The sequence below is a fragment of the Spermophilus citellus genome (genome assembly GCF_964194105.1).
Source record: "Spermophilus citellus genome assembly, chromosome: 4".
Taxonomy (NCBI): Eukaryota; Metazoa; Chordata; class Mammalia; order Rodentia; family Sciuridae; genus Spermophilus; species Spermophilus citellus.
Window position 1 is genome coordinate 29802297 of NC_138185.1, and position 26661 is coordinate 29828957.

At 51.3% G+C, this 26661-nt stretch overlaps 1 protein-coding gene across 6 annotated transcripts; it reads right to left on the bottom strand.

The window, feature by feature from the left end:
• Positions 1-741: 741 nt before the first annotated feature.
• On the bottom strand, positions 742-25253 carry SIGLEC1 (sialic acid binding Ig like lectin 1). 6 transcript variants are annotated; one of them, XM_081289411.1, is made up of 22 exons: positions 25152-25253; positions 19860-19934; positions 19148-19507; positions 18533-18829; positions 17005-17271; positions 16397-16651; positions 12454-12753; positions 11576-11833; positions 10208-10543; positions 9436-9693; positions 8933-9235; positions 7150-7410; positions 6711-7022; positions 6040-6291; positions 5465-5734; positions 5122-5373; positions 4506-4808; positions 3695-3955; positions 2630-2932; positions 2249-2351; positions 1799-1871; positions 742-1182 (listed from the first exon to the last, which is right to left on the bottom strand). In XM_081289411.1, exons 2-22 carry the CDS (start codon positions 19906-19908, stop codon positions 1075-1077), a joined length of 5181 nt encoding a protein of 1726 aa, XP_081145537.1. In that variant the 5' UTR covers positions 19909-19934; positions 25152-25253; the 3' UTR covers positions 742-1074. The 6 variants fall into 6 exon arrangements, with proteins under 6 accessions (XP_081145537.1, XP_081145536.1, XP_081145535.1 ...); XM_081289410.1 differs by having other exon boundaries at positions 1070-1265; positions 2798-2932; XM_081289409.1 differs by having other exon boundaries at positions 1070-1246.
• Between the last annotated feature and the right edge of the window lie 1408 nt (positions 25254-26661).

A 26661-nucleotide genomic window follows, 5' to 3' on the forward strand; every position in this document is an offset into this window, starting at 1 on the left:
AAGGACAGGAGCTCACTCAGTCAAGGAGAGGGATGCTAGCAACAATGACGCTGATGACATCTGTGTCTGCTCCTTGTGCTTGAGAGAGCCAGTTAAGCAGGGCCCAGCCCCTGGGATTGGGTGGGGAAACGTGGGAATGGAGGCACCTCTTTTCCAGGGGCTAGATCTGATACAAAGATGTCTGCTCAGGCACCCTCACAGCCTGGCATGCCCTCACCATAGGGACCACCAAACCTTGATTTCCTCAGTCCTAAGTCCTGAGAGGGACAACCTCCTTCAGGAAGCCCATAACCAGAATGGCTGGGGTCACCAAGACAGAACTGGTCTGCTGCCGGCATTCCCATCAATGTCAAAAGTCCCGGGAATGCGTCATTAATTGGGAGTTCTTTGGAAATAGAAGTTCCAAATGTACTTTGGACTCAGAATAAAAACTCCATTGCCCAATCTTCCTTGCAGCTTGGAGTGACCACATGACTAAATTCCAGCCAATGGGAAGGGAGTGCAACTGACATATGCTACTTCTGGGTTCAATTGACATGTGCTTTCCATTTCCACTCTTTCTCTTCTCACTGGAGGGCTGTAGACATGGTGGGGCCATAGTGAACCTCACAATCAAAGACCACCTTTGATGGAGGAAAGTAAAATAGAAGGATCTTGAGCCCCAACACTTTATACCACCATAGCATACCCAGACTAGCAGGCAAGAGAAAAACAAAATTCTATCATGTTGATGTCATTGTATTTGATCTCTTATAAGAGAAGCCTGAGTTGTATTCTGCCGGTACAAAGTTTCTTGGCAACTCTATGAGGTCTCAGATACTATTCCAATCCATCCAAAAAGTCCAGGGTGGGCTTTGAGAAGAAAGATATGAAGGAACAGTGCCTCCTTTGGAAGAGAAATGGAGAGAAAAGAAGAGACCCAGAGAAAAGGTAGAGACAGAGAAAGAAGGGGACAACAGGACCAGCTCAATTCTTTTCAGGATCCCGCAGAGGCCACACCCTCCCGGGGTAGACTGGGTTTCACCATCTCCTCTTACCACCCATTTTTCTTGGGGGTGAGAGGCTTGGAGCCAGTCATAGAAAGTCAGATGTCACTGTGCTGTTTGCACAAAGGTAGGTAAGACCCAACGCCTCCTCCTTCACATTTCCGGAGTCATCACAGATGCCAGCAACCTCCTCTTCCTGAGGGCAGGTAATGCCACTGGTCAGCTCAGGGGCAGAGCACAGGATGAAGTTCCACGTGTGGCTGCATCAGGATCAATGAGCTTCTCACAAAGAAAATCCTGGTCACAGGACTCTGGGTGCACAGGAGGGCCATCCCCCTACCTCCAGCCCTCAGCCCCCAGCCCCCAGCCCCCAGCCCCCAGCCCCCAGCCCTTGGTACGAGTCCCAGGGGAATTGGTAGGAGTTTTGAATGACTAAAACTGACACCAGATGGGTGATCAGGAGAAGAGGCACATCCCAGTGGAGGGGAAACAGACTTTCACCCTTGATCAGGTGACAGGCAGGCTCAGGAGTGGGGAAGAGAGACCTCAAAATAAAAGTCAAAACATCTTGGAAGTGTGGGTGATGCTAAGACCAAAAAATCTACCAGAATCAGGGTGCCAGTCCCCCAGCAAACACCCAGTGGCTGCTCTCAACCTCAGAATCTTGCTCTCCCCATCTTCCAAGTGATGCCAGTTCCCTTCCCAACTCCCCATGATTGTAGGTCCCAGGCACCATCTTATCCATGAGCACAGCCTCTATGGGTAGCCAGGCCTCATGTCTGCATGTGGCTGTGTGTTGACTGAGTGATTACCTGCGTAGTGTCTTTCTGAGGCGCCATCTCCACAGAATTCTCGCCCACATTCAGTTTATGAAAACGCCTCCTCCTACATGCAGGAATGGAGTCAGAGAGGCTCCCTGCTCCCTACCACCTGCCCTCAACCTCCCTCCCCACCCACATGCTGGCCCAAGACTGCCCCCTATACAAAGCAGGGGAAGCCCTGTGCACCATGGGATACCTCATCTTTTTTTTCCTCCCTGGCCCATTCTGTAGCCCAAACAGGGAAGGGAGAAGAAAAGTAAAAAAGCTACAGAAAGATGGATGGAGAGGCAACTCTAGAAAGGATTCCCAAATTTGGAAAAGGTGGGCTGGGAAGTATGTGGCTTGTGAATTTGGGAAGAGGAAGGTTCCCCTAAAGGATATGGGGCAATGTTGGAGGAAAAGGGCATAGAAAGGCGGCCCACCCTCTCGCTCTAGACCCACCTCCAGTTGTAGCAGGCCCCCAGGCCCAACAGCAGGCACAGGCAGCCCAATAGCAGCCCCAGGACACACAGGAGCGACTGGAACACATGTAGCCGGTGCAGGGCTGGAACGTGGAGGAGTGCTCAGGGGACAGCTGTGGCTCGTGGCCCCCAGTGCTCTCTTCCCAACACCTTGGCCCACCCAAGATGAAGACTTCTATTCTAACTTTCCCTTCATTTCCAAGCCCCCGCCCCCCCCCCCACCGCCATGCAAGAGCGCTCTAAGCAATCTTTTAGACTACAAAGATAGTCTTATGGCAGCCAGACAGACTCAGGGAAGACAACCTTTGGACCTGAGATCTGTGCCTTTGTGCAGAGTGGCCTGGGAGCCCCCTCTCCTCACCTCTGACCCCAAAGTAGGTGGAGGCAGAGGCAGAACCCAAGGCATTGGAGGCAGAGCACACGTATTCCCCCTGGTCACTGGGCCGCAGCTCCTTGATGTCCACCCTCAGGGCATTGGGGGAGGCCAAGACCTGGATGTGTGGCTCAGTGGGAGCTCCCTGAGGCTTGCTGGAGGCCACCAGTCGGCTGCCAAGGTGAAGGGTCAGGCTGGCAAAGGGCTCACTGTCCACTTGGCAGTCCAGGATACCCTGGAGGCCACCCTCAGGCTCCACAAAGACTGTCATGGTGGGCACCTTGGGAGGGTCTGTAAGGAGAAAAAGAGTATAGTGATTGTAGGAAATGACTACAAATTCCACCCTTCCTGCACCCATGCAGCTTGTCTGGTACCCCTCCCATGAAGGAATAAAGCCTATTTCCTCACTTTTTGACTCTGTAATTCACTTCAACCAATTAAAGGCAAAAATGACATTGAGGGACTTCAGAGATAGACCTCAAGAAGTCTTGAAACTTCCATTCTGCTTCCTGAAATGCAACCATGTGGGAAGCCCAGGCCAGCCTGCTGAACACATGTAGCCCAATCACAGCTATAAGAACGAGACCATCTTGGACAATCCAGCCTCAGTGGAGCCACTAAACAATGGCAGCCACATGCAGTGAGATCCCAACTGAGCCTAGCCCAAATTTTTGACCCATAGAATTGTGAGTTTGGGGTAGCTTGTTACATAATAATAGCTGACTGCTGCAGAGGTAACTTGTTACATAGCGATAGCTGACTGCTGCAGCATGGGTGCAGCATGGAGCAGAAGACCAAGGCTGACAAAGGCCTCCTGTCTGCCAGGTACTCAGAATGCTTTATCTCCTGTATTTCTCCCAAGAAGATGTATTCCCCATTTTACAAAAGAGGAAACTGTGACAGATGAACCAGAGCATACAACCAGTTGACAGCAGAAACCCAGGATTCCATTCCTGTAAAGCCTTTACTCTTGGCAGACAGCAGAGGAGGAGGACCTGAGGGTCATGGAGGATGTGGGGAGACCAAGGCTGGTGGAAGAGGGTTCACACTTACAGAGCACATGGAGCATGACTGGAGCAGAAGTGGTGGTCCCAGAGGGGAGGTCGGCCAAGCAGTGGTACAGCCCAGCCTGGGCACGGGCCACGTGGGTGAAAGTGAGAGTGGACACAGGCTCCGTCTGTAGTGGTCGGCCATTCCAGAACCATGTGAAGGTGGCGTTGCTCACAAGCCCAGGGCTGCCAGGGAGGTGGCAGCTCAAGTTCAGTGCTGCACCCTCAGGCACATCCAAGCCTGGCTCAGCTACCACACGCACACCTGCAGGCCAAGGATGGGAAGGTGGTCAGTGAGTTGTACCTGCCTCTGGGCATTGCAGGGAGGTCTCAATCTGTCTTGGGATCTGTACCTTGCAGGATGGGACTGCCTCTCCATTCATATTGAGGGCAAGAAGAGGGCTGTCCCACATCCATACTCTGGGGCTCCCAGGACAGGACTGTGCCTCCCTTACAGACAGGCCGTCTGACAGATGAGGATCTCCACCCCAATTTGAGGGTAAGGCTGTCTCTCTCCCTGCTCCAGGCTTTTCCAGGGCAGGTCTGGGACCCCCACCCCAGATTGGGCTCTATGAGGGTGGGGTTATCTCCTTTCCATCACCACTTCCCTTGGGCATCGCAACACCTCCCCCTTGCTGTTCACCACCAGAATGGGCAACCTTCTCCATCAGAATAGACTTCTCAGGGCAGGGCTCTCTCATACACCTTCAGGACAGTCCCCTCTAGTGGAAATCCCAGCCCCCTCACATGGACTCTGGCCTCAGTGCCTGAACCCCAAACCCAAGCTCCCTTCTTGCCTCTCCTTTGTTACTCACCTTCTGCCTGCAGCTTCCCACTAGTGCTGACGGAGCCCAGCAAGTTGCGGGCTGTGCAAACATAGGTGTCGTCATCACCTGCATGCACATCTTGCACCTGCAGCCGTAGCGCATTGCGGGCCACCTGCACATGGCCCTGCCTCGGTGCTGAGTCATGGAGCCCATTGCTGGTAGCTAACACCTTGCCATTGTGGGACAGGGTCAGCTCGGCAGGAGGTTCGCTGTCCACAGTGCACTGCATCACGGTCATGGGTCTGGCCCTCGAGTCACGGAAGGAGGACAGGATGGCATCTCGAGGGGCATCTAGGGGTGGGGCAGGGCACAGATGGGAGTGTTGCCTATGCACTGCCCATTGACCACCTGCCTGATGCTGTTGAGGTGGAAGCCTCTGGACAAATGGTCACTTTCTAGAAGAAACATCTCAGGAGTCCTGTAGGCAGAGTCCTCCAGGCAGGATTTGTAAGGCCATAGGGTGTCTTTTCTCATAACCTATGTCCTTGTTTCTCCAAATGCCCATTCCTGAGCCCATTGCAGTCCTGTGCCCTCCCTCACTGAGCCCAGAAGCACCTCCCACCACCCTCACCCCAGGCAGCCCCAACCAGCCTCCCCCACTCACAGAGGACTTTCAAGGCTGCAGGCCGGGAGCTGCGTGTGCCCTGGGCATCCTGCACCTGGCAGGAGTAGGCACCTGCGTGAGCCCTTGTAGCCACCGGGAACTCAAGTGAGGTGCCTGGCCCCTCCTGCAGCCAACGGCCATTGTGGTACCAGGTATAGAGGCTGGGTGGGCGGGCTGCGGTGTCCTCACATGTCACTGTGATAGGGTCCCCCTCAGATACAGTAGCCGAGGGAGTGAGTGTCACCCGTACACCTGAGACAAGAAAGAAGGTCAGGGTCTGTTGGGGCCAGCCAGACACCACAGCTGATTCCCACCCTGTGGTCCCCACCTGGCCCCCACCCACCCTCTAGTCGCAGCTCCAGGGATGTGTTGGCCTGGCCGAGGGGGCTGTGGGCAGAGCAGCTGTAGAGCCCTTCATCACTCAGCTGTGGCTCCTGTAGTTCCAGGCGCAAGGTGTTTGGGACAGAGGTAGCAGTTGAAGAGGCCAGGAGGCGACCGGCGTGGCTGAGGATCATTTGGGCAGGTGGGCGGCTGTCCACAGTGCACAGTATCAGAGCCAGCTGCCCACCGCGGCTCTCTAGGAGGTAGGTCAGACGCAGGCTGCGGGGCGCATCTGTAGAGACCCGGAGGGCATACAAATTCAGATGAAAGTCTTGCAGAGGCCAGTTTTAAAGTGCATAGGGACTGAAGAGGGCCCTGGCTCCCCACCCCATGGGCCCTCTAATTATCCAATTTGGGCCCTACTCCTCTGCCCTGAAAAGATCTATCTCTATTGCCCCCAGCTCTAATGCCCCTTGTCCATTAGCTGGCTGGGTACTGAGTCCTTGGGCTAAACGCCTGTGACACTCTGGCCATTCCCTGATCCCTGTGAGCTGCTGTCGTTCCTTTCAACCCCACCCTGCACCCAACCAGACTCACAGAGGATGTCCAGGGTGGCAGGTCTGGAGAGGTGGGGTGGCTGGCCAGGGAGCCCTACACCACAGCGATAGGAGGCAGCATCTGTGACCGTGACATTGGGCAAGGAGATGGAGCGGGCACCGCGGCGCTGCTGCCCATCCTGGTACCACGTGTAGGTGAGCTGGGCCAGGCTGGCGGCCCATACAAGGCAGGTCAGGTTCACCTGCTGCCCCTCCTGCACCACGGCCTTGGGCCACACCTGCACACTCACAGCTGGGGAAAGAGGGAGGGCAGAGGACACCAGTGAGCATCTTGAGGCTGTTCAGGTCTTGAGGCTGAGCTTAGGAAATGGCTCACTGTTTCTTGGATGGTCCCAAATGGAACTCTGCAGAGTCCTAGAAGGTCCCAAGCCCTCCCTGCCCCTGGTGGAAGGCAAATGGGGTGAACACCATGAACCCTACTCTATGGTGGTTTCCCCTGATTAGTTTTATCTACTGGGGCATCCAAGAAAAATCCTGTTTTAAAAAGGCTCTTCTGGAAAACCTAAGCCTGAAGACCACTGGGCTTAGGCAGCATGGGAATGGAGGCTGTCCTTATGCTCCCAGGCTTCTAGGGTCCTCTCCCACCTTCTCTCCCCTCTTCTGTGAGACACATGTGCGTGTGCACACGCGCACACACACACACACACTGACCCTGGGCATCGAAGTTGGCTGAGGCAGAGGCCCGGCCTAGAGTGTTGGTGGCCTCACAGGTGTAGACACCCTCATCCTCCAGCACTGTGTTGTGAATCTCCAGGCGCAGTGTATTGGGGGCCACAGCTACCTGCAGCCGAGGAGAGTTGCTTGCAGGTTCTGTCACACCTTGTAGGGTGGAGGCCACAAGGCGGTCCCCATGAAGCAGCCGAAGCTGTGCTGGAGGGTCACTGTCCACACGGCACAGGAGGAGACCCAGTCGCCCTGGGCCTGTGTCCATCAGGGTGGTAAGTGTGGCTTGGCGTGGAGTGTCTACACCAGGTGGGGAATGGTCAGGGTGTGGCCCAGGGTCCCTAATCCAGGGCTCTGTCATGGTGGCAGAGTCCAGGACCAGGAAATGCATCCTCTCCCCCACATGTGAATGAGAAAACACTCTTACAGGACACATGGAGGCTGACTGGAGCGGCCAGGCTGGTGGTTGCTGAGCCTGGGGCCTGAGCTTGGCAATGGTAGGCCCCAGCTTGCTTCAGAGTTATGGCTGCAAAACGGAGTGTGGCAGAGTTTGACTCCGGGAGGAGCTGGCCATCTTGATACCAGTGGTATAAGGTCCCTTCAGGGACCCCCGTGGGCACCTGGCAGCTCAGGACCACAGCCTGGCCTTCCTGGAGCTCAGGCGATGGTGAGACCTGGACCCAGGCTCCTGCAAAGAGAAACCAAGGGCTGGTGGGGGCTTGCCAACATCGCTCCTGTAGTCTGGGACTGGACGTGTCTCTGCCCAGGGCTGCAAAACCCCGCCCCTATATCCAGGAGCCACAGCTTTCCTCCAAAGCATTTCCCAGGGTCCACTTTTAGCTCCATCTCTGCTTTCCTGCCCAAGTTGCCTGCATAGACTCCACCCTGGTTTTTCACCACCCACCACCTGGAGTTACGGTTTTGCTCTGTCAATCAATCTTGCCTACCAGTGGGTAGGCTTTATGGGAACCAGGCTTGTGTGACCTGTAACCCCATCACCAGATATAGCACCTGCATGTGTTAGCTCTTGACAAATGTTGGATTGACCCATGAAGCACTGAAATAGGAGGGGTTTAGGTCATGGCGAGGGCTATTGGTTGACTGTGAATGGGACTATGTGGGTGGCCCAGGACTTGAAGGGAGGTTGGCAGCTGTGTGACCTTGAGTACTTTCTAGCCCTCTCCAGCCCAGTCCTGTACTCAGGCTCCAGGCAAAAGAGTCCAGGTATTGATCAGTGAGCAAAGGTCAGCTTCTTTGATACCCCCTGGCTCTGGAGCAGGAGACCAGGGTGGAGGTGGGGAGGAGGGACAGCTGGGATGGTAACTGAGAGCACAGGCCATACCAGGACCAGAACCAAGTTGGTCCAGAGTTAGCAGAATCATGTGCCCATGAGCAAGCTCCTAAAACTCTGACCCTCAATTTCTCTGCCTGTGAAATGGGTATAATAAGTAAGAAAATATACACAGAACCAAGATCCAAAGTAATGCCCCCAAATTGCTGTTGCTTGTCACTGTGGGAAAAGAAAAGTTTATTTTTCTTTGGCCTTTGCTTTGCAGACAATATCTTTCCTTTTTTGTTTATTTGCTTAGGGATAATTTTGTAGAGAATATATACATATATACATACATATTATATAAATATGTGTATATGAATATGAATGAAGAATATGAATATGTATAAGAAAGAATATACACATATGTATATGTGCATATATACATAATATACATACACATTCAGTTTTGTATGAGAATACCTACTATGTAACAGAATTATAGTGTTATAAAATAAGTTATGCCACAAAGTGCTGGAACCAAGCAAACCATCTCGTGCAATTGCTGCTGCCTCCTAGTGGTTTCTATAGTTATTACAAGTGAAAATATCTAGTGGAAGTCAGGCATGGAGGCACATACCGGCAATCCCAGCTATTAAGGAGACTGAGGTAGGAGGATTGCAATTTGACGCCAGCCTCAGCAACTTAGCAAGATTCTGTCTCAAAAAGAACTGGGGGTGCAGCCTTGAGTTCAATCCTTTGTACAAACAACAAAAATCTAGCAGGATGCATTCTGCTGACTGGTTGGAACCTGTCCCCTAACCAATGCTAAAAGACTCACATTTCTGCACAAAATTGATGGCACCCCAGCCCCAAGTCTGACCTAAGTAGCCTCCCTGGGCTTCAGTGTCTTTCACACCATGAGAGCACTGACACTCACCTCGGGCCTGGAAGAAGAGCGAGGTGTTGGCTGATCCAAGAATATTTGTGGCCTCACAGCGGTAGCTTCCAGAATCTCGAAGACCCAGTTCTCGAATCTCTAGCTGAAGGGAGTTGGCCATGGCCTTGGCCTGCAGCCTGCCATGGGATGGGAGCTGGGGTCCCAGACTGCTAGCCAGGAGGCGCTCTTCATGGAATAGGGCTAACTGAGCCAGGGGACGACTGTCCACAGTGCAAACGAACAGAGCCATGTGGCCCTGGCCCACGTCCAGGAGGGCCGACAGCTTTGGTGGGTCTGGGGGATCTGCAAGAACACGGAGAACTCACGCTACTTCAGCCCAGCTCACCACATTCCAAGTGCCACGCCATGGCCCCTTCTCACTGCACACGCACAGCCCAAGCCCGAGGCAGCCCATGGCCAGTCCAGGCTCTTACCTCCCCAGCCCTTTGTGCCCCTGAGCCCCTCCCCCCTCCAATCCCCAGCTGCCCTTGGCCATAACTCACAGAGCACACTCAGGATCACAGGAGCAGAGAGCTGGGCACCATCCTCCATGAGGAGGCGACAGGCGTAGAGGGCAGCATCGGTTCTGGCCACGGGCAGCAATCTCATAGTTTCCAGGGGGCCCTGGGCCCACAGTGCCCCATTCCGGAACCAGGAGAAGTTGGCAGGGCTGCCTGTGGCTTCCTGGCTCACATTGCAAGTCAGGTTGGCCTCTGAGCCCTCCCAAAGCGTGTTGGATGGTGTGATGACCAGGACTGTGGCTGGACAGCAGGCAGCATGGGCTCATGAGAGACAGACCCCACTATGACTACCCCCTGCCCAACCCAGGGGCCTGGAGCAGGGAGGGAAGGAGATCCCTTGGGCTGCCCACAGTGTAGGGAAGACAGCAGACGAGCTCATGGGAGAGCCCATGAGAAGCGGGTACTAGAGGACATGGAGACCCAGGCCAGAGAGGGGGCATAGTAAAGGAGACAGAGGACAAGACAACCCTACTGTCCTTTGCTCAGAGATCAGCCTCACAGTTCCAAGCCTGTCCCCGACCAAAGCTGAGCATAGGAAGGATCTGAAGCTTTGGCTTCCCTCAGCCTGGAGGTTTCCCAAAACAGATAGTCAAAAGATACCCAGTGGGACCCCACTCTGTCACTGGGAGCAGCTTTGCCTCCCACTGCTGAACAGGGGTGTTTTTGCCTGATCAGCCCTCCCCAGAACAGGAGAGGCAGAGGCGGGAGCTCCAGCCCCTAGCCCCCAGCCCACCGGTCCCCTGCACCCACTCACCCTGGGCATTGAAGATGGCCGAGGCTGAGGAGTTGCCCAGGGCATTGCTGGCCTCACACAGGTACAAGCCCTCGTCCTCCACCACTGGATTGCGAATCTCCACACGTAGCGAGTTGGGGGCTTTGGTGACTTTTGCACGCTGGGAGCAGCCCCCACAGGTGCTGCAGCCACTGGCTGGTGACAGAGAACTAGCCACAACATGGTCCTTGTGGAGCAGCCTTAGCTGAGCAGGAGGATCACTTTCCACCCGGCACAGGAGGACACCAAGCCGTTCAGCCCCAGCTCCGGCAGCATTGAGATCCAGCTGGGCGATGAACAGGGGCTGGCGTGGGGGGTCTGTGGGGAGGAAGAACATGGCCACTCATCCCAGGGCCACAGGCTGGCTAGGCTCCCAGGACACACTGAAAAAAGGCATGTCCCTAGATTGACCACAAACAGCTGTGCAGTTTGTGCACTGCACAAGGGTAACCAGACCAGGGTGGGTAGGATTCAGCCCATGCTCCTGGCTCTCACCTGTGCCCGGGTACTGTATTGAGTCTTCCTAGAAGGAGAGCCATTTGCTAGTTGCAGCAAAGATGCCACATGAGCTAGAGGCCACTCTACAGAAATCCCATCTGCTCCTGAGCCCAGCACCCTCATAGCAGTCCCTTGGAGCCTTGCTCTCGGTTCCATTGAGCTTGCCCCAGGGCCCTACCTGCCTGTCTCTCTGACCTCAAAGCCAGCTCCTGTGATACTGCATAATGCCTTCAAAAGCCTCTTTCTAAAGGTTTCTCAAGAGACATGGTCAAAAGATACCTAGCAGTCAAGTCCCACATAATCTCACTCACAAAACCCCCGATGAGGCAGCTGCCCTCACCACAAGCCCTGAGACAATGCCCCTGTGCACACTGTCAGGGGAGACTTTCTGGAACTTAAGCATGCTCTACACATGACTCAGCCCCTCTGGATAATATGGAGCATGCTCCCTTGGGAGGGTGCAGAGGGGCTGGTGAGGAGCGCTGAGGGGTTCTGACTTAGACTCTCCAGGAATCTGGGAGGGCTCAGCCTCTGGAATATGTGCACATGTATAGGAGTTCGGCATCCCTGAGTCACCTGCAGGCAGTTTGGATATGGGGCCATGGTGGCACTGAGACTTAGGGGCAGAGGGACTGAGATTGGAGGGCAGAACTCAGGGAGCAAAGGAAGCCCTGGCTCATTTCCCCAGCCCTGGGTGGCCAGGGCCACTGTGGCCAGGCCTGTGACCACCCTCCTGATGTAGACCCCAGAGGAGGACTGGGCCAGGAGAGCCTGCAGGAAGTGAGGACAGCTGGCAGTCCCAGTGGGCTGACCCTTCCCCAGTAGGCAGTGGCTGGTGGCAAGGCTGCTCACAGAGCACGGTGAGGACGACCGGCAAGGAGGGGCTGCTGGCGCTGTGGCTGTCCTGGGCCCGACAGTGGTAAGAGCCGGCATTGCTGCTGGAGGCAGCAGGAAGCAGGAAGTTGCTGCTGGGTCCCTCGTGAAACAGGACTCCATTGAGGTACCAGGAGACACGGGTGTCCAGAGTCGGACTCAGGCCGCTCCTGCAGCTCAGAGTCACCGCCTGCCCCTCCACCACCTTGGCTGCTGGACTGATGATGAGGCGGGCCGCTGGCAGGAGGGGGAGAAAGGAGGCTTGAAGAGGCTGCAAAGTCCCCACCCTCCATGTCACCTGCCAAAGGAAACCCTGTAGGTTTCTCCTCTCCCCACATGACTGTGGGCAGGTTTGAGCTTTATGGTGGATCAGGAGGATTTGGCCTTGATGCTAATTCAGATCCACTGCAGCACAGTTGAGAAGGTCTCTGAGCCAGAGCCCAGGTTCCTGTCAAAAGCTTAGCTGGATGGATTGGCTACATCTTCCATAGCCTCCGAAGGGAAGGGCAGCAGTTGGAAGACCTTACTTCCTACATCTGACTCCTAGCAGAGAGCCTGGCCCAAAAGTTTAACAAATAAAAAATAAATGAATGTCTATAAAGGACCTTTCAAGTTCAGAGTCCGAGTATAATCTGCAAAAGTAATGATGTGTATTGCCACATTTCCCTTTTTGCCTTGGCTTCTAGGAACTTCTGAGGCTAGAATGACTAGATAGCTCAGATCTTTAATATATGACCCAACCAACTAGTTCAGCCTCTCCGTTGAGTCATCTGGACTTTTAAAGGGAAGAGGTCAGAGCATGCCTCCTTTGGGGGGGTTTCCCCTATCCACTCCCCTGCAATCTGTGCCCGTGTTACCATTGGCATGGAAGTCCAAGGTGGAGGTCGAATTTCCAAGAGAGTTGGTGGCTGAGCACTCATACTCTCCACTGTCAGCTTGTTGCAGGTCTCGGATCTCCAGGCGCAGGGAGTTAGGAGCAGAGGAGATACTGAAGCGTGGGCTGTAATCCCTCTCCCCAGAGCTGGAGGCCAAGATGAGGCCACCGTGTGACAGCACCAGTGTGGCCACAGGCTCACTGACCACGGAGCAGTGAAGGATGCCCATGAGCCCGGCCTGTGTCTCCAAGAAGGCCGTCAGGTCTGGAGCAAGGGGTGGGTCTGTGTGGAGACCAGAGGAGGACCTGTCACCCTCAGATGGAGATGCCCTGTTATAACCTATGATCCTGCACCCTGTTGCCCCATAGTGCCCAGGGACAGAGGGCAACGCTAGAAGCTCCTGAGCACCTGTCAAATGCACTTTTGCTCCTGGGCCAGGCAAATCACTCTGTTGTCCCAGTCGGTCCTCATGGCAAAATTACAAGCAGGGATCGGGACCCCACATTAAAGATGAAAAAAAAATGGTAAATACCAGATGGTGGACAGCACCTTAACCAAGCCATCAACAGGGACATTACCAGCATGGCACAAACTGACACCAGATGCCTCCCAATAGGATGCACCAGGGTTGACACAGCATCACCCCTGCAACCTTCCTGCTCAAGCTCAGAGTCTTAGGCTATTTGAGTCACATAAATGCAAATTGAGGAATAGCACAGAACAACTGACCTATGCTCTTTAAGCTTCAATGTCATGAAAAATTAAGAAAGACTGAGGAACTGTCCCAGAGAGACACAACAGAAGAATAAAGAGATATGTATGACAACCAAATGCAAAGTGTGTGCCCAGATCTTGGACCAGAAAAAAATGTGCTGCTGAGCACAATAATGCACACCTGTAATCCCAGCAGCTCAGGAGGCTGAGGCAGAGGATCATGAGTTCAAAGCCAGCCTCAGGAGTCCTTAACAAGAATACTAAAGCAGGAAACATTGCATTACCAGACCTTAAACTATGCTACAGAGCAATAATAACAAAACAACAACATGGCATTAGTACCAAACTAGACATGTAGACCACAAAATACAAGACACAGATACAAACCCACATAAATATGGTTATCTCATACTAGACAAAGGCGCCAAAAACATAAATTGGAGAAAAGATAGCCTATTCAACAAATGGTGATGGGAAAACTGGAAATCTATATGTAGCAAAATGAAATTAAACCCCTATCTCTCACCCTGCACAAAATCAACTCAAAGTGGATTGAAGACTTAGACATGACAACAGAGACCCTACACGGAATAAGAAGAAAAAGTAGGCCCAAATCTTCATCATGTTGGCTTAGGACCTGACTTCCTGAACAAGACTCCTAAAAAGTAAAATCAAGAATCAATAAATGGGATGGATTCAAACTAAAAAGCTTCTTCTCAGCAAAGGAAACAATCACTAACATGATGAGAGAGCCTACAGAATGGGAAAAAAATCTTTCCCACACACACATCAGATAAGGTACTAATCTCCAGGATATGTAAAGAACTCAAAAAAAACTCAAAACACAACACAAAACAAAACAAATAACCCAATCAATAAATGGGCTAAGGAACTAAACTGAACTGACACTTCACAGAAGAAGAAATACGATCAATCAGCAAACATGAAAAAATGTTCATCATCTCTAGCAATTAGAGAAATGCAAATCAAAACTACTCTAAGATTTCATCTCACTCCAGCCAGAATGGCAGTTATCAATACAAACAACAATAAATGTTGGCAAGGATGTGGGGAAAAGGTACACTCATACATTGCTGGTGGGACTGCAAAGTGGTGCAACCAATCTGGAAAGCAGAATGGAGATTCCTCAGAAGAATTGAAATGGAACCACCATTTGACCCAGCTATCCCACTCCTCAGGTTATACCCAAAGGACTTAAAATCAGCCTACTACAGCGACATAGCCACATCATTGTTTATAGCACCTCAATTCACAATAGCTAAACTATGGAACCAATCTAGATGCCCTTCAACAGATGAATGGATGAAGAAAATGTGGTACAGTTACACAATAAAACATTACTCAGCCTCAAAGAAGAATGAAATTATGGCATTCGCAGGTAAATGAATGAAACTAGAGAATATCATGCTAAATGAAAAAAGCCAATTCCAAAAAAACAAAAGCCAAATGTCTTCTCTGATAAGCAGATGCTGATTCATAGTGAGGTGAGGGGATAGGGAAGAATGAAGGAACTTTGGTTTGTGTAGAGGGGAGTGAGAATGAGACAGACATTATTACCCTATATACATGTATGATTACACTACTGTAGTGACTGCACCACGTACCACCAGAGGAATGAAAAGTTGTGCTCCATATGTGTACAGTATGTCAAAATGCATTCTACTATAAAATAAATAAGTAAATAATTTTTTTTAAAAAAGAATGGGAAGTTATACTCCATGGATGTATGATATGTCGAAATACATTCTGCTGACATGTATAACTAAAAAGAACAAATAATTAAAAATTAAAAATAAAAACAAAGCCAGGGCTGGAATTGTAGCTCAGTGTTAGAGCACTTACCTGGCACATGTGGGGCACTGGGTTCAATCCACATAAAAATAAATAAATAAAATAAAGTCATGGTCCATCTACAACTAAAAAAAACTTAAAAAAAAAAAAGAAAAAAGAAAAAAAGGCCAGCCTCAGCAACAGTGAGGTGCTAAGCAACTCAGTGAGACCCTGTCTCTAAATAAAATACAAAATAGGGCTGAGGATGTGGCTCAGTGGTTAAGTGCCTCTGAATTCAATCCCCAGAACCCACTCTCCCCCAAAAAAAATTTTGTTCTAAAAGACATTGTGGAGTCAATTGCTAAAATTTGGATATGGACTATAGGTTAAAGAATCATCTTGGATCAATGTCACACATACTGAGTGGGATCTTCGTACTGGGGCTATGTAAGGGATTGATCTTAGGAAATACTCACTTGAGGAAGTAAGGGGAAAAGAGACATCATGTCTGCAACTGTAACGATGTAAATCAAGATGGTCCTCAATTTACAATTAGTCCGACTTTATAACGGTGTGAAAATGATACACATTCATTAGAAACTGCACTTTGAATTTTGAATTTTGATCCATTCCCAGGCTAGCAATTTCGTGGTATGATTCTTTCTCACACGTGTTGTTGGGCAGTGCAGCCCCCAGTCAGTCCCAAGACCGTGAGGGGAAGCTACTGACACCCTACCATATGCCTGTGGCCAGCATTTTGGTGATACAGCATTCCATAAGTCCCAAGAACTAGTCAACACTTTATATTATAAAGTAGGCTTTGTGTTAGATGCATTTGCCCACCTGTAGTTTAATTTGTTTTGAGCATGTAGGTTGAAGGTTGGTGAAGCTAAGCTACACTGTTCAGTAGATTCTTGATTTTGATATTTTCAATTAACAAAAGGTTTGAGATGTAGCCCCAGCATAAATTGAGGAACACTTGTATGAAGGTGGATAAATAACACATATGTGCACTGTGCATGTACATGGGGAGGGCATATGTGTTTACATAGAGAGTAAATGTGTGTATACATATAAACATATGTGTAAGCGTGTGTGTGCATGCACATAGAGAGAGAGAAAAGGATAAAGTAACATCTAAAATGTTAGTAAGTGGGGACGATAGGTTAAAGATATATAATTCTTTCTACCATTTTTGCTACTCTTCATAAATTTGAACTTATTTCCAAATAAGACTTTTTAAAAGTAGGAGGAAACTGAGGCCCAGAGAGGTCCAAGTCTTTCCAAAGTCAAGGTGTGCAGAACTGGGATGTGAGCGTGGCCTCAGAGCCCCATGCCAGCAACCCCAAGCCTCCCCTAGGGGCTCCACCCTCAGGCTCTGCTCTGGCAGTACCAGTGCCACCCCACCCTGGCCACTTACGTTTGACCACCACACTGACAGGGCCAGAGCGCTCGATGCCCTGGGTGTTCTGCACCTCGCAGAAGTAGAAGCCAGTGTCGGCCCTGGTGGCTGAGGGCAGCTGGAGGGTGGGGGTGTGCGCTTCTTCCAACAGGACATTGTTCTTGTACCAGCTGTAGCGGAGCTCACTGGGTGCCTCTTTGGGAGTGCCGCAGGACAGTGTCACAGTCTGATTCTCCAGGATGGGGTCTGCTGGGCTCACCTTGACTTCGGCCACTATGAGGGAAGCATAGGGTACACTAGAGGGACTCCCAGACAACTTGAGCCCCAACCCCTCAGAGTTCCAGATGGCAGCCAATCAGCTTCAATCTCTATTCAATTCTACTGCGCCCCTCCCCATGTAGGGAAGCCTCTTGGAATTGCCCTGCATCTCTGTCTTATTGACGGGGGTCCTCTGGACATCCCACTCCGTCATGTGTCCCCCAGTGAGGCAGAGCTGGGATCCACATCTGCATCCCAGAGGCACAGAGCTACACCTCTGGCTCTGCCCTGGCTCTGCTCTCCTCAGTCCCATGGCCTGGAGCCCCCACCCCACCCTCTGGCTAGATCCAGCCTCACCCAGGACTCACTGAACACATGCAGGCTGACTGGGGGTGAGACTGAAGAACCAACGCTATTCTCAGCTTGGCAGGTGTAGACTCCCGCGTCGCTCCAGGCTGCCTGGGACAACTGTAGCACACGACCGGTGGCTTTTAGGAGCTTCCCGTCCTTGAACCACTGCACGGAACTGATCCCAGGGTAGCTGCTGTTCACTTGGCAGGTGAATGTGACCAGATCACCTGGAAGGATGTTCCGCCCCGTGGGGCTGGGGAGGACCTCCACGTCTTTAGGGGCATCTGCAAGTCATGATGCAGGTGTGGGGTAAGGGAGGGGGTAGCACACCTCTCGTTTCCTTTCAAAACTCTGCTCTTTGCACTCAGAGCAAACATCAGTCCCAAGAGTTCCTCCGTCGTGTCCTCCTCTACCCCAGACACATTCCTGCCCCCTTCCTTTTCCACTGAGGCTCTGATAATGCGATGCTTGGCCTGGCATCCAGCTTGTGCAGCCTTCTATGGTTTTCTGCTTCAGGGGGTGAGTTGCATGAACAAGGTCACGGGCACCACTTTGCTTACTTTAGTGGCCTGTGGTGGTTGTTGGTGAGGGACCAGCCACTTAATGGCAGGGGCCAAAGGGTTTGTAAGGAAGGAACTGGCAATACTAAGAAATTACATTTCTTTAAATCTTGTTCCAAGGCCTCTTTCTATGTAAACATGCTAATAAAAGCTAATATTTCCAAGTATCCAGCACTCTTCTAACTACCTTACCTGTGTCAACTCCTTTCATTTAAAAAAAAAAAATTTAGTTGTAGTTGGACACAAAGATATTGTACCTTTATTATTTTTTTATTTATATGTGGTGCTGAGAATCGAACCCAGGGCCTCAATCGTGCTAGGCAAGCGCTCTACCACGGAGCCACACCTCCAGCCCCTTATTTCCATTCAATTCTGAGATAGGAATAAGGAATCATTAGCTCTACTAAGCAGATGAGAAAACAGATGGGAAACAAGTGGCTAGCCCAGTGTTTATTCATCTAGTGGATGGAGGCCAGCAGACTGGTGCCTGTGGATAGTAATTGTTCTAGAACAGCTGCCCCATTTTATTGAGATGGGATGAAGCATAACCAATGGAAACCAGGGCTTTCTCCCCATTGACTCGGCCCAGGCCCCAGTGATACCCTGGTTATTGTGACCATGTGCAGCTTAAAGCAGAAAAAGTGTAGACTCCATCTTACCAGCTCCTCCAGAGAGAGTACTTGCCGCCAACTTAGGGAGGGGCACTTGTCACCAACCCCCAAAGCTACTTGGAGGCTTACCTATCCCTTGACCTTTTGTGTCTCCCCTTCTCTGACCTTGAGGATTGACCCTTTCTTTGAAGCCAACAGAGTTGGAACAGAGCCATTCAACTTGGCTCTCAGAGCACAACACTCCCTCTTCATCGGCACTGCCCTGACTGTATGCCTGGTTTTGCCTCAGGGACATAGTCTCTGTTCCCCTCTCTCCGTTGGGGAGCCACGGACATGGTGCTCAGTAACGAGGACAGGACCCCTCGCACACTCACACTGCACTTGGAGGCGAATCTTGCGCTGGCTTCTGAAACTGGACACTGAGACCTCGCAGAGCAGTGTCCGGTCATGGTCCTGCCATGACAGGACCGTGTGAAGGGTCTCCAGGTGGCCGACTCCGGTGGGATCAAGCTTCTGGAAGCTGGAGGTGACAGAGCGAGTAGGGTCCTGGCCCTGCCATGTCAGGCTGACTGGCTTCTCCAGGCACGAGTAGGGTGTGGAGCAGTTGAAGTTCACTTCCATGCCCTCTCGCAGCTCCATGGGGGAGGCAATGATGGGCTCACTCGGCTTCTCTGAGGACAAAGACAGGTGTGCTCAGGACTTCCCTTTATCACACCTGAGACCTCTTGCCCTGGAAGCCCCAGCTGAAAGGGGAGACCTGATCAGGGGACTTAATGGCAAAGCGAGGCTACTTTCAACCTCCAGCCCCACTTTGGTGAATGCACAGGTTTGCTGGGGCTCAGAGTGGGGGAGGGTGGCCGGGGGGCTGGAATTGAGGTTGAGAAGGGACCAGGGTGAGGTTTAGGACAAAGTCTGATGCTATGAGCCAGTGGGTCTAGAAGCAGCTTGGAAGTTCTTTCCAGACAGTAGCGAGACTCCCCATTCCTCACCTGTCACAGAGACCGAGGTGCCTCTGACATCAACCCAGCGGTTGGTATCACTGATCTCAAAGCGGAAGTTGTAGGTGCCTGAGTCCTCAGGCCGCAGGTCCTTCAGCAAAAGGTTGCAGACTCTGTGTTGCATATTCCCCAGCAGCTGGGCGCGGCCACGGAACCGTGCCTCCACCAGTGTGGGATTCGCAGAGTGGGTCACCACCTGCCGCTGGCCCGAGTATTCATAGTACCAGATGGCTGTGATGCCATCGGGCACTTCCACGTTGGCAGGGAAGCTGAAGATGCAGGGGATGAGCAGGCAAGACCCCTTCACTCCCTGCACGGTCTTGGGACTAGAGACACCCCATGAGGTGTGGCCTGGTGAGAGGGTGGGAGAGAGAGATACGGGAGGGTGATACAGCCTTGGGATACCACATGCCCTGCCATTCACCCCAGAAAAGGTGCCTCAGGTAAATCCCAAAAACCATGCCCTGCCCTACCCTCACAGCGCACCCCTAGCTTAGGCTAGCTCAATGTCCTAGGGGTACAGTACGGATGTCCCTTAGGGGCTGCTCAGAGGCCTGGCAGGGTGGCTTCGAGAGGAAACTTGGCCTCCTGCTCAGCATCCTGCCACTGCCTGCCTCTGACCCCTCTTGACCTCAGCAGCCAAACCTGACCAGTCTGCAGAGGGCTGGATCTTCAGAGGCTGGGTCCTGGGACATAAGCTTACCTGGTGGGAAGAATGAGACCAGAAGGAGCAGCCAGAACAGGAAGCCCATAGCAGGTCCTCAGATGGATTCCAGTCCTAAGAGGTGGTACACAGAGTGGCTGAGCATGCAGGAGCCTCCCAGGGCTACCCCAGGCACTGAGGGTCCAGCCCTGTGTCTCCACCCGCTGAGATGGCCAACCTAGGAGAAGGCCGTGTTCCTAAGGATGTCTAGGGTGGCTGCCAGCAGGGAGCCAGGAGCCCACGTTTCCTGTCCAGGCTCTGCACAGAAATGCCCTCACTGGGTGGAGTGTCCAAGAAAACTTTCTGCTCCCCTTGGCCCAAACTCAAGTTCTGCTTTTCCCCGCCCCTCAAGAACCAAGGCAGTCACTGGCAACTGAGCAGCTGTTTCTCCCTCCTCCCCTCCTCCCCTGCCCCATCCATGCTACCCAAATTAACAGGAACTGGAGCCCAGAGAGGTCCAGGGCACCCAGTGAGAATGACAGTGTTTTGTTTTTTTTTTTTTTCCACTTGAGAGTTTTCTCCCTGTCACCAGCCTTACCAGCTACAGGCCATAATGGGGTTTGATTAAATTTAGCCTAAATGCTGCCTTTAAGGATCACTCCTCTGTTCAAAACCCTTCTATGGCTCCCAACTGTCAGTGAGATGTGAAAGGACCCCTTTCTTGCTCCCTGCCCCATCCCATTCCCTGTCCCCACCAACCCACTGTGGGGCCAGTCTTTCTGCTCAGCAGCTCCCTGGCTACCCAGCTCTGTCTCTACCATAAATGGTCTTTGCCTGATGAAACCTTATTCTGCCTTCAAGGTGCAGCGCACGTGAGACTTTACACTGGAATTTCTCCTTTGGAGTCTTTGGAGTCACCCCAGCGCTCTCTCTGTGTTTGCCTTGTTCTTGGTGGCCTCCATTTTGGAAAACCTAGGACTGAGGCTATATGAGCCCCAGCAGTACAGAGCCCCCCAGGCACATCAGGGTCTCCCTCAGTTGGTGAGAGAGGGCTGTGGGTCCTTAGGGGTTCAGAGTAGAGACAGGGAGGTGACAGAGCAAGTCTAGGTGTGACATGCCTACTGTATACTGTGCACAAGAAGGCACTCCATGCCATGGAGTGCCTCTGGTGGGGAAGGAACACCATGGAGTACAATAGATGTTAAGTCCAAAGGGGAGAGATAGCAGAAACTACTGAAGCTCTAAAACTCTTAGAGGATAACATGGGTGAAAATCTTCATGGCTTTAGATCAAGTAATGCTCCTTGAGCATGTCATCAAAAACACAGGAAAGGGAAACAGAAACTGACATAATGGTATGTGCCTTTAATCCCAAGTTCCTCTCTGGAGGCTGAGGCAGGAAGATCATGAGTTCAAGGCCAGCCAGGGCAACATAGCAAGACCTCCATCTCAAAAGAAAAAGAGAGAAAGGAAGGAAGGGAAGGAGGAAGCTGAAAGAGAGAGAGAGAGAGAGAGAGAGAGAGAGAGAGAGAGGGGAAGAAAGGAAAAAATGGACAACTTGACCCTCATCAAAATGAAAAAATTTTGAGGTAGGCATCATGGGCTGTTGTCCCCACTACCTGGGAGGCTGAGGCAGGAAGATCACTTGAGCCGAGGAGTTTGAGCTCAGCCTAGACAACATAGCAAGATTCTGTTTCGAAAAAGACAAAAAGAAGAAAAAAAGAAAGAAAAAGAAAAAATTCTGTGTATCAAAAGGCATATCCATAGAGTAAAAACAAAACAAAAATATTGGGAGAAAATATTTGCAAATCATTTCAGGGATTAATATCCAGACTACATAAAGAATTCTTACAACTCAAAAGGAAAAAAAAAAACTAACTCAGAAAATAGACAAAGGACTTGAATAGACATTTCTCTAATGAAAATAAGCACTCAGTCAATAAACACAGGAAAAAAAATGTTCATCATTAGCCATTAAAGAAATGCAAACCAAAACCACAATGAGCTACCACTTCACATCCATTTAGAATGGCTATCAATGAACAAAGAAAGTAGAAAATGAAAATGAAAAATGTTGATGAGTATGTGAAGATGTGAAGAAGTTGGTATTCTAGTGCTTTTTTTTTTTTGTATCAGAGATTGAACCCAGGGGTGTTTAACCACTGAGCCACATCCCTAGCCCTTTTTATATTTTATTTAGATACAGGGTCTCACTGAATTGCTAAGTAAGTGTCTCACTAATTTGCTGAGGCTGGCTTTGAATTTGCGATTCTCCTGCCTCAGCTTCCCAAGCTGCTGGGATTATAGGGGCTCACCAAAGGGCCAGGCCCCTTGTGCATTATTGTTTGATGGGAATTTAATGATATGGAAAACAGTTTGGAGTTTTTTTCAAAAAGTCAACAGGGAGTTACGATGTGGCCCAGCAACTCCATTCCTAGGCGTGTATTCAAAAAAGCATTAAAAACAGAGATTCGAATCAGTACTTGTACACCAAAGTTTATAGCAGCATTATGTACAAGAGCCAAAAGGTGGAAACTTCCCAAGTGCCCATCAACAGAAGAATGCATAAACAAAGTGTGGTGTGTGCATACAATGAAATATTAATATATTGTAAGAAGGAATGCAATTCTAACATTTGTTATACCACATGTGAAACTTGAAATCGTTATGTTGCGTGAAATCAACCAGACACTAAAGGACAAATATTATATAGTTCTGCTTACATGAATCTTCTAGAAAACATAAATTCCTAGAGGTAGAAAATGAAATAGAGTTTACCAGAGACTAAGGGGAGGAAGGAATGGGTAGTTAGTATTTAATGGGTAATGAGTCTCTCTTGTGGATGATGAGAAAGTTCTAGAAAGATAGTTGTGATAGTTACACAACATTGTACTTAATGCCACTGAATTGTACATTCAATGACTAAGTTTTATATTATGTATATTTTATCATATACACTGCTATCAACTTTGCAATCCTCCCTGGTTCCTGCTGACTCTGCAAAGTGACAGAAGAGCCTGAGGAGGCTGGACATGGGGACAGGAAACTCATGACCTCTCCCAGCCCCCGAGCCCATCTGCCTCATGGGTTATGTGCTGCTGACTCTGCTATGTCCAGGGGCACACCTGGGGAGGGCTGAGCAGATACCCAGGCTTGGACCAGGCCTGGACCAGGCCTGAGCTGCCATCAGGATGCCCAAGCAGTACTCAGGTCAGTGCAGAAAGCAGAAGGGATGTCCTGGAAGGTAGCATAGCAAAGGGCATGGGCAGGTCAGGAACTCTGCTCCCCCAGGGACCCAGGCCTTTCCTGGGATTGCTCCAGCAGACAGATCTGGTCATTTGCACTGGCCTAGCAGCTCGTCCTCAGTTTTTGGCACTCCTAGGCCTACTTCCCTTCTGGGAAGACAACCCTGCAGCCTGTATTGGAGATGGGCCCCAGTGGGACTCTGAGGCCCAAAGTTGAAAAAGCAACCTGTTGGGCACATTGGGGTATGTATGGCCTTGAGGCCCAGACCTATGCAGAGGGTCAAGGGCATTTCTCTGCAGCAGGGGTCATTAGCAAGCTATGTCCATGTTGTTCCTGTTACTGGCAGCCGAGCCAAGGAAGCTACCTGGATCCAGCAGGTTGGACTTGGCCATCTGCCCACATAGGAAAACAGCACATGATATAAAAAGGAAAAATAAATTTAATGATGTTTTATCAAACGGTGGAGAAGCAGCTTATTCTTATGCAGGTGGATGGCTGAGTCTAGTCAGCTGAAATCAGGGCAGATTCCTTGGCTTGCTGCAGGTAACATCCCCAGCTGCCTAGTTCTTTCCATCTGGGGTCCTAGAATGGATAACACTGAACTTCACAGAGGCATGGTGGGTTTGGACATATGGAGCATGTAGGAGGACCTTTCTAGACCCACCTAGATCACATTCTGCAGAAGTCACCAGTGCTTAGCTTAGCCCTAAAGGGGTCATTCCCATTGAAGACCAGATCAGCTGGTCCATCCCCAAAACCAGCCTTGACCCAGAAAACTGTCCCGGGGTAGGGGGGGAGAGCAGGGACAACCCTAGAAAGAGAGACCCTCATCCCTGTTTGAAAGGTTGGTATGGAGGGGAAGGAGCCCCCTGAGCTGGGGTTGGGGCTGGTGAGCATCTAGTGCCCCTGGTGGTAGAGGAATCTTTTCAGTCCTGGACGGGGGCCATGTATGTACTGGAGGACAAGGAGCTCTGCCACTCTGAAGAAAACCTTCCCGTGGACAATGACTCTTTTGGACAGCGCTGCCTTCATCCTGTGTCTCCTAGTCTTGGGTGGTCCCGAGGCAGGGTTTTAAATCCCCAGAACTGTCATGTGGCAGGTTGGATGGCACCCATGTTTGCTGCATATAAGATCAAATGCCTTGGGACATCTTGGAAGGGCAGACTGGGGCCCCAAAGCCCTGACCTCTGATCCCAGAGGCCAAGTCTGACCAGGAAGAAAGGGCCAGGAAGTTTTGCTATAGGCAGGATTCGGTTTCTCTTTCCTGACACCAGGGCTTCTCCCCAACTTCCCTCTTGAGCTGTAAAAGGAGGGACACAGGATGATAAGGCCAGCTGGAGGGCCTGGCTTAAGATAGGAAGTCAGGGTACAGGCGGGCAGTTCCAGGAGTAGCTTATTTTCAAAATAAAGGAAAGCCCCAAACACAGGTCCAACATTAATTCTGCAAGCCATAGAATTCATGTATAATACAGAGGGGCTTTTGACGGCAACATTAGAAATTTCACATTTCATTCCTTAAACTGGCTCTAAATGCCCCCAGCTGGAGCCACCCCTCCCTGAGCTGCGACAGAAACTACTGAGGGTCCCTCTCGCAGGCAGGTAAAGTGATGGATGGATGGAGTGGGAGAACAGAGGAGATTAAGGCTGGGCTGAGCTTGGACTGAGATGGGGGGTGATGGTTGGGATTTGGAATGGAATCCGGGCTGGGATTGGGTTTGCCATGGAAGTGAGAAAGGTGACAGGTGAGGTGTAGGTGAGGTGCAGGTGAGGTTAGGATAAGGCAGAACTGGGTTAGGATGAGGGTGACGGGGTTGGGGCTGGGATTATGATGGTTGGGGTGACCACGCAAGTGAGATGAGGTTGGAACAGGAACTGGGGTCCACACAGGGTCGGGTTAGGATTGGGACTGTGCTCTGCACTGGGGAAGATTTAGGGTGGTAGAGGAATTTAGGTTCTGATTACAGCTCTGGTTGGTGTCTTGGGTTTGGGTTGTTTGGGAATCTAGCCCTCACACCCAGATGACCCCCAGCAAGTCTCAGCCTCTCCCTACTCCCCACCTTCCCCTCTTCCCCTCACCCCGCCCTCCAGGCCCAGGGTTGGGGAGTACCTGCTCCACAGGAGGAAGTGGCTGTGGGGCTAGCAGACCTGCCAAGAAGAAACGGAAGAAAAGCCAGGAGCTCTTGGTGCAGCTGGTTCCCCTGGGTTCTGCCACCCCAAGAGAGGAAGATCTAGTCTCTGGTGCTGCTTCCTCTTTCTCAAAGCCTCAGCTCTTCGCCCCAGCCCAGAGTTTGGCCAGGGAGGCAGCTGCAGGCCTTGCACAATACCAGGACAGGAAAGACCTAGGCCCAGGACCTAGAAACACAAGCAAGCAGAAGTGGGGACCGTGGGCCACACGGTGACTCCTCCCAGGCAAAGTAAAAAACGGGGGTAGTGTTTCCTGTTCACCAGCCATGCCCACACCCCTCTCTCTGGGTCATTGAGCCTTTGGAGAGAGGCCAAGGGGAGCACTCTGCACAGTGCTCTCCCCTGATGACTGGGAAGGAATCGAGTCTGGCCTGGGGTTGGGGAGCATCACAAGGTACCCAGACCAGAGCATTTATCCTCCAAGCCCTTTGGGAGACTCTGTGTACCCCACTGCCACCTGGATCCTCTCAGAGCTTCCCAAGAAGCAGGCCCTGGTTGTGGCAGACACGGACGACTCCAACATCCAGGACCCTGCCTAGGCTGATTCCTCTCTCTCCTTTACTGGTTTTTACCCTCACTCCATGAAGGCAGGCAAGGAAAGACCTCTCCACAGCTAGTTCTAATACATGAGTCCATTTTTCTTTTGAGGGCTTACTATGCACACCTGAAATATGGGATCAGTGCTAAATCCTTCAAGCAATCTCAGATACAAGTGACAATGCTTTTTTTTTTTTTCTCAAAATCAATTCAACTCAGCCCCTGCCTGCCTGTCTTGGTGGGAAGCCCAGCTATAGCAGATGGGGCCCCTGTCCAGAGACATGAACTTTCATGTACAGAAAAGGAGAGGAAACCCTAAGTCAGAGTGGATTCAGAACTCCAGGCCACAGAAGTGCAGAGCCGAGGTCTGGTGATGTTCTGTGCTGAAATCCTCAGAGAGTCATTCTCTGTCACTGTTTCCTTCATTACAGTTCCTCCATCTACTCCTAAACTTGAGTCATTTCCTCTTTTGACCAGAACCCCAGGGGTTCATGCCATTGCTTCCTTCCTCAACAACTGGTCCAAGGACCCCAGCTCTAGGCCTATGGGACGGTGACCTATTGGTACTAAACCTTCAGTCCTCCGGAGGCTATAGGTACACCTACCCCACTGCTTCATGATGGAGAAAGCATATTCCCCTGGTCCTGGATTTTGGTCTTAGCCATGTGACTTACTCTGGCCACAGGAGGTAAGTGGACAAGACATAAGCAAGGTCTTGAGTTGCATGTGAGTCTCTGCATGTGGCAGACTCCAGGTAGCCGGCTGGTCCCAAGAGGATGACAGACACACAAAGATGACCAGAACCAAACCTCTGGCCTGGAACAAAGCCCTGCTGGGCCCCGTCCATGTCAGCAGACTTGAGCCACCCTATAGATGTGTGTGGGCTTAGCGTTGGG

Coding starts and splice junctions, on each gene's coding strand:
- SIGLEC1 (XM_081289411.1), bottom strand. CDS start 19,908: ATGGGCTTCCTGTTCTGGCTGCTCCTTCTGGTCTCATTCTTCCCACCA. Junction 16,652..17,004: donor AGTCAGCCTGCATGTGTTCA/GTGAGTCCTGGG, acceptor CTTCCCTCATAG/TGGCCGAAGTCAAGGTGAGC. Junction 4,809..5,121: donor TGCAGCCTTGAAAGTCCTCT/GTGAGTGGGGGA, acceptor CCCCACCCCTAG/ATGCCCCTCGAGATGCCATC.